Raw genomic sequence first — 10716 nt, 5'->3', positions numbered from 1 at the left:
GCTAAACAACTATATATATAGATGGCATTAAAATTTATCACCGAAATTGAAGATTAGCTATCCCTTGAGATTGCCTCCCTAATCATATTAATTAATCACCATTGATTTCTCGCCTCATAATGAATGAAGAACGTTTGTAGCTGTACTTTTACCTCCCATAGCCTACAGCCACGGATAGATATTTTTCATTATAAACTGTTTAAAAGTAAGTGCTCTCACTTTAGATATACAATGTCAAACAACTAATATTTCGCATACGAGATACATTATATGGAAAAAAACAAGATTTGCTCAAATATGGAACTTTGGGGAAATTACGCATTTACTTATTATTAAACTGATATTTTGGACAGTCATGTTTTACAGCAAACTAATCTATAATATGCGCTTTCTATTTCAAATGTGTGTGTAATGTGTGATTTCAACAAATTACATTTGTTAACATTTTTATTTCACACACTGAAAATGCGGGAACACGGATATTCTGCCCTAGAAGATTGCGTGCCCTATAATTACTGAAGTGATACACTAAAATAGACGTGTATAGGCCTATATACTCGTTACTTTAACGGGATTTTTTTTTACCCAAATTATAACTTTTTAGTGAAATACTTGGCATGTCCTACGCAGGCCGGACCTTGTTCGGCAATATATGGGCATCAGGGAAGGCCTATTATACCTATATGAAGGCTATAGGGTTCGGCAATATATGGGCATCAGGGAAAGCCTATTATACCTATATGAAGGCCTATAGGGTTAGGCAATATATGGGTATATCTTGGAACTATTAAAGTGAAACACCGGGACAGACATTTTTGATATTAGGTTACTAGAGACTATTGGCTCTCTGTGTAAAACGTGTAATTTCAAGCAAACATTTCTATTGGTAAACGGTACACATCCGGGAACACCGTGTGTATTTACATCCGTGTACAGGAAAATTCAGAACAAATTGATGCTTTACACTTATTAACGCTGAAGGGGCCGTTGTCGTATAGGGTACCCTAAGGTCCCTAACCCTAACCCTAACCCTAACCATATCAGATAGTTACCTCGGGTACATATATGTAGTACCCTATACGACAACGACCCTTCGTGCCTTATTAACCCGAAAAATGTAAGATATACATTTTTGATATCAATCTACTAGTAACTAGAGCTGTTGTCGCCAACTACATGTATCCCCCGTGATCTAGTATGAATGGAATATCTCTGTAAGGACGTAGAAGGCAGGTAAAGCTAAATAAGTCACAAAGACAAAGGTTTGTTAGACAACTGGTCTGCCTCAGATGTGCAAGTATATGGAATCTGGTTACCCTAGGAGGCCGAAGAGGAAATGTAAGTCGACGGTCAAGGTGAAACTAAGGTCAAGGGCAGTGGTGGTTTTGGTATGCGACAGACCTTCTTTCCAAGATGTGTAAGCATAGCAAGTTGGGTCGCGCTAGGTCAACTTAGCGGGTCGGAGTTAGAGAGCGAAAGGGATAGTTGATGCAAGGTCATAGTCAAAGGTGAAATAAAGGTCGCAGTGACCTGGTTTTGGTAACTCTGCACACCTTCTCTGCCCCAAGATGTGTAAGTATAGAAAACCAAGTTTGGTAGCGCTCAGGTGGAATTAGGGGACAAGAGTTAACAGGAGGTGAAGGGAAATATGATCAACGAGTCAAGAAAAAAAGGTGAAATGAAGGTCGCAGTGAGCTGGTTTTGGTACTGGTGCACACCTTCGTCGCCCAAGTTAGGGCAAGGTGCCGCTCTCTCGCGCTAAAGCAAAGACGCCCAATGCCGTTTTTGGTGTGGGGCGAGTCATCGTTGCATATAACGACACATTTTTGTGGAAATATTTTGTAGAAGCGCTGTAACCTTGGTGCTGTTTTTAACCGATTGTCAATGGAATTTGGGCACAACAGGGCCGATATAATATGTCCTATATATCTATATATATTATAATATTATATATATATAGTAAGTGTATAGTGATTGGTTCCTGTGTGCCAAATTTCATGAGCAATCGGTTAACAAACTTTTCAGAAGTTACAGCGTTCTAGAATATTGTGGGGACAAAAAAAATGTTGTTACGGCGCATGGCCGATGACTCCGCCCACACCAAAGACGATTGGCGGTTTCGCTTTACAAGCTCAACGCCCTTCATGGCGAAATTTGAAGATGATCCGAGAAGAACTGCAGGCCGGCAGAGCGCTCACAAGGAAATCTCGTGCGGCGGCGGTGGGGCGGGCGCGAGATGTCAAACCCATAGTATCACCCCCCGAACTGCGTTCGGGGATAACAACTTAGTATATGTTGACAACTTTACATGAATAATGTCAACCACAAATATTTCGCTTGAGAGATACTGGAAATGTGCAAACACAGACTCGTGTATAAAGAAATCCGGTAAGATTAGACGCCTCGTGAAACATTGGTGAAGACATATTCCACGTCAACCTAATCGCAAATACGTGGTGATAACGTTGAACGTATAATGTCAACCAACTAATACATATCCCAACTATATTCCGTTTGGCAGATACTAACCACGAGCAAACGCACATTTTTTCCTATGCTGCACCATAAAGAAAATTCGGAAAGACAATGTCATAATAAGTCTTAAACAAAACGCTGAAATGTGATTTTCATATCAAACTGCTCGTGAGAGCAAATATAAATGTACTAGCGGGATACCCGGCGTTGCCCGGGGAAATCAGTGGCGTTACTCTGGTCAGTTAGTGACGGCGCCTTGGTTGAAAGGAAAATACCCAAAATTGAAAGTGTCAATGACACTTGTAGCTCACCACAAAAGGACACAAATGAGTGAGTAGAAAGAGGTCAGTTTAATTAAGCAACCATCGAGCGTACATTATAGAAACGATTGCCACTGTATATCGCAATAATAATTTATAAACCAAAATGAATCACAATTTGTGACTGTAGATGCGCTATAACCCGCTTTGTAGCGATGGCGTTTGAAATAAGCAGTGGCTACGGGTACGCAGCCGTATCTTAATGTCTCGAGGCTACGGTAGCGCAGTCCATTGGCTTTCATACTTAACGAGACAAGAATGGCGGCGGTGGCGCCAGATTTGAAATAACGAAATAAATATACACGATTTGAGAGTTTAGATGAGGCAAGAACCAACCCTAACCCTAAACCTAACAACCTAAACGCTAAACCTAACCCTAACCGCTACCCTAACGCAAAAAAGGGCTTGAACGACCGACGGCTGGCGTACCTCCAGCCACTGCGTTGAAATAAATAGTTATGCTGCGTTCGCCATGTTTGTAAATCTTTACTCTAATATAGACGTTTTATCGGCAGGGTGAGACGAAATACCAATTTTGCATTAAGATATTGTCAATGAAATATTTGTAAAAGAACCAGACGAGTGTGACACACAGACTGTTTGTGTCTATATAATATGCTATATAATTGCCAAACCTTACCTAATTTGCATAATTTTTTTAAATATAAAACCCCTAGCCCTTATTCATTCAATACCAAAAATGAGCAAAATCCGTTGAACCTGAACTGACTAATGGCAATTCCCATTTTTGCCAAAAAATTGCCATGGCTCGAAAGTACGTCGACTGGCGTGCTTCAAAATAGGACGTTTAATATGGGAGCATAGCAGTAACAACTATACCAATTTCAAACATGTGGGCCAAACAGTTTCTGAGTTATCGTTGACCGAAGGCGAAATGTTGACGGACGGACGGACGGACGTACGAGGACGACGACCCATGGCAATAGCTCAGCTTGACGATGTCAAGGTGAGCTAAAAATCTAACTATCTATCCCATTCATGCATCCATCTATGCATCCATGTCCATCCATCCCATCCCATCCCCATCGCACCGCATCCATCTCATGCCATCCCATGACATGCCATGCCATGCCATGCCATCGCACGCATCCCATCCCATCCCATCCCATGCATCCCATCCCATGCCATCGCATGCCATCCCATCCCATCCCATGCCATCGCATGCCATCGCATGCCATCCCATCCCATCCCATCCAAACAGTAAAAATAAATAAGAAATCAAAATATAAAAGACGTTAAATATAAAAAATTAAAAGTAAAAAATTAAAAATAATACATACTATCTTGTGTCACTACCCCTATTGTGTGTAGTGACGTTAGTCACACCGCCTGGTAGGGTTAAGACCCTCTCAGTGTCACTAACCACACGCCTCGGAAGATCGATTTAAAAACGTGATGTTTCGCAGATTCCTACAGATATTCTGTTGTATTCCCAGCCCTTGGATGCCAGACTAGATGACCCCCTGGTTTGCCCAGACCTGTCAGTGTATTTCGACTGTCCCTTGCCTGAGCCGCTTGTAAAGGTATGCAAAGACGATACAGACTGCAGAAAGAGTGAGAAATGTTGTCGAGCAGCAGGAGCATGCAGGGTGGCGAGAATGTGCTACCCAGCCATCAAACAGTCAGGTAAGATAATAGTATTCGTTTAACTGTGCATGTTTAGGTTGGTATTCGATCTTATATCTTACATCGTATGTCTTTTACACTTGAATTTGTATATGAAACGGTGACCGCATGGGCGGACAGGTGAACGAAAATTTAATGGATGAAAGAACTGTGGAACAAACGAACAAATGAATGTACGCGGGTCAGAGGAGGAGCGAGGTCAAATACCCTGAACGAACCTAAAAGCAAAGTAGTGTAAAGGCAAACGAATGTTGGCAAAAGAAATATTTGTTTGAATACGGAAGACTATAATTGATCGCAAACACAAGAGTATGTGTATCTATATATGTATATCAGTAAACATTTCGTTATAACATTTTGTAGTTTGATCACTGAATATTAGATTCATATAATAGTAAGACGTGTTTATATAACTTATAATAACGTGGTCTGTAACAGTTTAACCTAGTAACAATTTTGCAACAAATGTCTTTGCAGAGATACCACCTCCATTCAATCCCTGCCGAGGAGGAGAAGCACTACGTGATCCTGAAAATCCCTTCAAGAACCGAGCGTGCTGGTCAGAGTCACCATGTCCGGCCAAGTATACGTGTTTCACGGAGATCGCTGATGCCGGTGCTGTATGCTGCCCCGAGGAACCGACATTGCCACCTCTGATTGAAAGGGAACCACTGCGTAATGATGGTAATCATCCACACTGACAGGCTCACTTATGTACGATGCAGATAACATGACCACTATGATAGCTTTACTATCAATCATACGGGCAGCAGGGAAGAAGATATATTGAACTTGCTATTTAGGGTATATTACGATATAAGCTAAAAATAACAATAGTTCCACAAACGTATATCACCTTGCTATTTTATAAACTTTAACTTTAAAAAAACGAATTATTGTCCTAACATTAATAGCAGAAATAAAAGGACAAGATGTGAAACCAGGACATTGCAGTTTGCCGAGCGTGGCTGGACCTTGCCGAGGTTTCTTCAGAAAATACTTCTATAATGAAGAGAGAAGTAGATGTGAACAGTTCACTTACGGTGGTTGCCAGGGCAACGAAAACAGCTTTGATACGATCGAGGATTGCGAAACCCAATTATTTATACTTGTTAGGATTTGCACCCGGTCAGCGACCATTCGAACAGCCAGTCAAAACCAGAGCAGATGCCCAGGTCTGCCCGGGGGGCACCACACCCCTGGAAGACTCACGGGATGCAGGCTACGCCATGACATGTTCTCAGAATAGCCCATGTCCTGCTCGATTTACCTGCAATACTGACCGCGCAGATGCTCCAGCAGTCTGTTGTTCTCTAAGACAGCCCAGATCAGGAGCGCAGGGGATTAGACTCGTCGATGGAGGTATATAACATGGCCATGAATGTTCTTACTGAAATTGCCACGATTTCCTTTGAATAAATACGCTAGTAATAGTCTGACAATGAGGAATCAGTCAATCCATTAAGCTTTATATTTTCGTCTAAACTTACAAATGCAATATATTTCATGTGTCTTTATACCAATAACAAAACTTAGTAACAATTGGCAGTGGAAGTGAAACTAGCCGAGACGTCTTTGCTTTCTGTATAGATCAGAGTAAGAGTGTGAAACCAGGACATTGCAGTTTGCCGAGCGTGACTGGACCTTGCCAAGGTTTCTTCAAGAAATATTTCTATAATTCTGAGCGAAGTAGATGTGAAGAGTTCATTTATGGTGGTTGCCAGGGCAACGAAAACAGCTTTGATACGATCGAGGATTGCGAAACCCAATGTGGAGGTATGGGAACAGGAGAAATCAATGTCTAAATATATAAATGAAATATATTTCATGTGTCTTTATACCAATAACAAAACTTAGTAACAATTGGCAGTGGAAGTGAAACTAGACGAGACGTCTTTGCTTTCTTTATAGACCAGGGTAAGAGTGTGAAACCAGGATATTGCAGTTTGCCGAGCGTGACTGGACCTTGCCGAGGTTTCTTCAGGAAATACTTCTATAATGCCGAGAAAAGTAGTTGTGAACAGTTCATTTATGGTGGTTGCCAGGGCAACGAAAACAGCTTTGATACGATCGAGGACTGCGAAACACAATGTGGAGGTATGAGAACAGTAGTAACAGTGTCTAATTTATGTATGCACGCGCGTTTGCTCTTAATTTTGTAGACGTGAAAGTGCGAGTGTAAACACACAGTATCGTTTACTGCTAACAATACTGCATTAACCTGATACAACAAAAATTATTCTCATCTTTAAAAGGTTCTACTCCCGTTGATCCATTCCAACGTCCGGTGAAAACACGAGCTGATGAACAGGTGTGCCCTGGTGGTGCCACCCCTCTGTGAGACGATCAGTCCTGACGGGCGCGCTAATCTGCTCTCTCTCTCTCTCTCTCCTAAGATCTCCCTAGGACGTTGAAGGATGGGGTTTTACAGGAATCACGACATTTTTATATGTGGGCTCTTCGTATACACAAGCAGTCACAGGTTTCAATAAGGTTCTAGGTGTTCTGCTTACTTTATGTTTCTTACCACTACATAATATAGTGTTCTCGTTTATTCGTTCTAACCTTTTGATGACATCAGCGCGGCCATATTGTAAAAAATTACATACAATATTAGACAAAATTATATCCTAGATATATATACATATATAGGCCTATATATATATATAATCGATACAATTTTGTATCGAAAAAAGAGAAAGAAACTGCCTAAATTTACATCGTATGTTCAGATTGTAAATTTATGGAATATCAACGACTAACTTATAAAAGTCCGCTTTTTTATGTGTTACCATTAAAACTAGTATAAAATTATTCCGAGTTGTAATCACACAAAATATCCATTTATGTTATTGTGCGCTACCTGTGGCAGAATGACGGAGTAGAATCAGACACATCTTTTGTACTTTCACAATGATCGGACCGCCTCTGATGCAACTAAAAGGCCGGTGAACGTATGTGAACAGCTACTGTTAGTACTTACTGCGACCATATCCACGATGAAATACCGTAATATACTTAAACTTGGGTGGCGGGTAAATGTTCTTATGTGAAACTTCATTAAGAAATTAGAGAGCAAATGTACGACGGGTAACCATCGCATTTCAGCAAACCCGCGAGCCGCTGCGTACTGCATGACCGTCACTAAGCTTACGTAGATCAAACAAACCGGGGACCTGATGTACGCTAAGTGTAACGAGGTGTAAATGCTATTTATGACCAGCCGTAGCAATTACATTCAGCCGGCAGATGACAGCTGTGGACAGGGTTGATGCCGATGGATTCTGGATAGATGAATATCGCTGAAAAGGGACGGCCATCAAGTGTTTCAAGGGGCAAGTATGGGTCACTACACACGTACGGGGCACAATCAAACGCTCTGAAAAGTTTCCATGGATAATAGGTAGATAGGGACTAGACGTGAATGCGGCCATGATGCGCCGAGGCGCGCGAGGATTGACAACATTTGGTCTTCCAAGCACAGCCTACGCGGCACCAGTCTTTGATATTTTTAAATATGGGCGGACCATGGGCCCAAATCGCCGATCTCAGCATCTTTCAATTTTCGGTCAGAAAACTAGGGCATTCTGCCCTAGTTGGAGACACGGTTTCCTACGATAGTTTGCAACAAATTTACGAAAAGGAACGCTGTGTAAGGCCGCACTTGCGATCTACGCGTTCGCTCAGATCGCATCTTTCGCATCTCCGTAATCAGAATAAGCCCGCCTTCTCGTTGGATGGACATGAATGGGGCGCCCGTACGACCGCGTAACAGTTATCTACCTACCTGTCTTTCGCCAGCCTGTTTACTTTTCGTAAATAATGAAATGCCCGGCCGATCAGTTCGCATCGAAGATGGAAATTTTCGGCATTTTCACTCCGCTGTCGAAAGTTGAACCGAGTGCCGTCATTCAGTTGAACATTAAGGTTTTTTCTTAACATTTAATAGATTCCGGAAATCCCAACCGGCTGCTACTCAGATTTTTTAGCCACAATGAACGAGCTGTGTGTGTGTGACGCCCGCGCGCTTTATGCGCACGCCGGCTGAAAGGTGCGAGTCAGTAGTACCGTGTTTACTGGCACTTCTAATTTTAATATATTGTTACGATATGATTAAAAGAATGATGGCAAAACCCGGGAAAAAGTGCCCTAACCCTGAACCCTACCTACCCTAACACCTGCCCTACCCTAACCCTAACCCTGACCCTAAATTAAGATTTGAAATATAGGTTAAATTAGGATAGGCTCAGTAAACCAATATCATATCGCACCTTTCAGCCGGCTGCGCTTTATGCTTGGCTTTAGCTTAGCGGGCTCGAAATGGAATATCGGAGGCAGGCACTCGCACACGCGTGTTTGTTACATTATAGCTATTGTGACTACGGCGCGTGTTCGGGAGTTCTGCGATGTAACCTGCGTAATTTCTCAGCATTTTAAATGCAGGGAACATTTTACAATTGTATGGGTAAGCTATGTCCGTTGGCAAAGGTTCGCTAGATCACGTGGGTTCGACAGTCGTAAGATAGGGCGTCGTGAAGCTACCTTGACGCCCAGCTACTATTGTCTAGTCTGTCCACAGTAACGCCCTGTGCTGTGCCTCTATTACTATAGTGTATTGGTGCGCTGTGCGCAAGAGAGCGCTCTGGCGTCGCTGAATCTTGTGTGACTGTCATAAACGATCGCAAGCAAGACAGGCTGGGCACATCTGCCCGGTCAGGTTACATGGACAATCCACGTTGGAATGGGTTGCTTCTGAGAGCATGTCTTGGGCCAGAACCTTCATCACTGGGCGATCTTCCAGTNTTTACGCACGCGTGACTGGGACCTTGCCGAGCGTTCTTCAGGAGAATACTTCCTATTATAGAACGATGAGAATAGATGTGAACAGTTCATTTTATAGGTCGTGTTAGCCAAGTGGCCAACGAAAACAGCTTTTGATAACGATCGAGGACTCGCGCAAACACAATGGCTGGAGGTATGAGAAACGTAGTAAGTGTCTAATTTATGTATGCCTCGCTGGTTTGCGTTCTAATTGTGTAGACGTGCAAAGCTGCGAGTGTAAATACGAAGTATAGTTTACTTCTAACCAATTACTGCATTACACCCGATGCGACACATATTATTCTCATCTTTAAAAGGTTCTACTCCCGTTGATCCATTCCAACGTCCCGGTGAAAAACACGGAGCTGATGAACAGGTGTGCCCTGGTGGTGCCACCCCTTCTGGAAGCATCCCAGTGATGAAGGTTATGCCAAGACATGCTCTCAGAACAACCCATGCTCCAATGTGGATTTACCTGTAACACTGACCGGCAGGATGTGCCAGCTGTCTCGTTTGTTCGTTAGACAGCCAAGGTCAGGCAGTGGACGCCTTCCAACATCTACAAGTTCTATAAGCACACGGGTCGATGACCAAGTGTGTCCAGGGTGTAACAACGCCACTTTCTGACCAAACGTGATCCAACACTTGCCAGGACATGCTCCCAACGCAACCCCTGTCCAACCAACTATGTATGTGAGACAAGGAGAGCAGCATGCCCACCAGCGTGTGCTGGCCCGCAGCCACAGATCTCACCACCAACATGTCATAGCCACCTACTTTTCCTCAAGCGTGAGACAAACGCAATAACTCACTTTCCTGTACCAAGATTGCACTCAAACATGCTTAAATAATTTGCTAGCCCAACAATCAACGAATCACAAAATGTCTTGCCAGCTTTTCGCTAGCTGCTTCCGCTGCGTTACAATTACGCTCACTGTAATATCAATGACTCGTAACACTTCTTAGCTTATTTGCATACAATTTACGATTCAATTCACCTATACACACTTATAATCCCTCTTTCTAATATTCAACGTTCGCTCTCTATCGTTGCGTGTTTCCGACTCCTTTGCTCTCTCTGAACACTCTGCCCGACACCTTTACGTTCGCTTCTCTCTCAAACACTCTTCTCAAACTCCCTCGCACGTGCTAAAAATCCCGTTTTCCCTCTACGCAGGCCGAAACATTCTTAATGTTGCCTAAATTCGCTCTGCTAGCTTTCATTTCTGCTTGTGCCGATTCTTAGAGACCCATTTTTTCCTCGGGCTTGCTACAATTGTCTGCAACTTTCAATGCTGCTCTGTTTTGCAATCACGTATATTTCTTGCTCTTAAACACATTATTATTTTTTATGAGCGCTGACTTAGGCTGTCACTCGGTATAAACCTTATAAATTGTGACTTGGCATACGCAACTCATACAACACTACATCTATTACATGAATACTACGCGC

General features: G+C 42.7%; 1 protein-coding gene across 3 annotated transcripts in view; it reads left to right on the top strand.

Annotated features, from left to right (window-relative positions):
* Nucleotides 1-10716, top strand: part of LOC106813254 — a 44194-nt gene that overhangs the window by 27958 nt on the left and 5520 nt on the right. Inside the window, exons 29-32 of one of the 3 annotated variants that reach the window (XM_014817347.1) lie at nt 5559-5804; nt 6033-6218; nt 6354-6539; nt 6698-6753. In XM_014817347.1, the coding sequence (XP_014672833.1) occupies nt 5559-5804; nt 6033-6218; nt 6354-6539; nt 6698-6753 (674 nt within the window). Of the gene's footprint in view, nt 1-5558; nt 5805-6032; nt 6219-6353; nt 6540-6697; nt 6774-10716 lie in introns of all 3 variants that reach the window. The other 2 variants (XM_014817356.1, XM_014817364.1) reach the window with 2 other exon arrangements.

The sequence above is a fragment of the Priapulus caudatus genome, unplaced genomic scaffold (assembly GCF_000485595.1).
Source record: "Priapulus caudatus unplaced genomic scaffold, Priapulus_caudatus-5.0.1 Scaffold23, whole genome shotgun sequence".
Classification (NCBI taxonomy): Eukaryota; Metazoa; Priapulida; class Priapulimorpha; order Priapulimorphida; family Priapulidae; genus Priapulus; species Priapulus caudatus.
The sequence above is the reverse complement of the archived record's forward strand: the minus strand, read 5'-3'. Positions and strand labels throughout refer to the sequence as shown.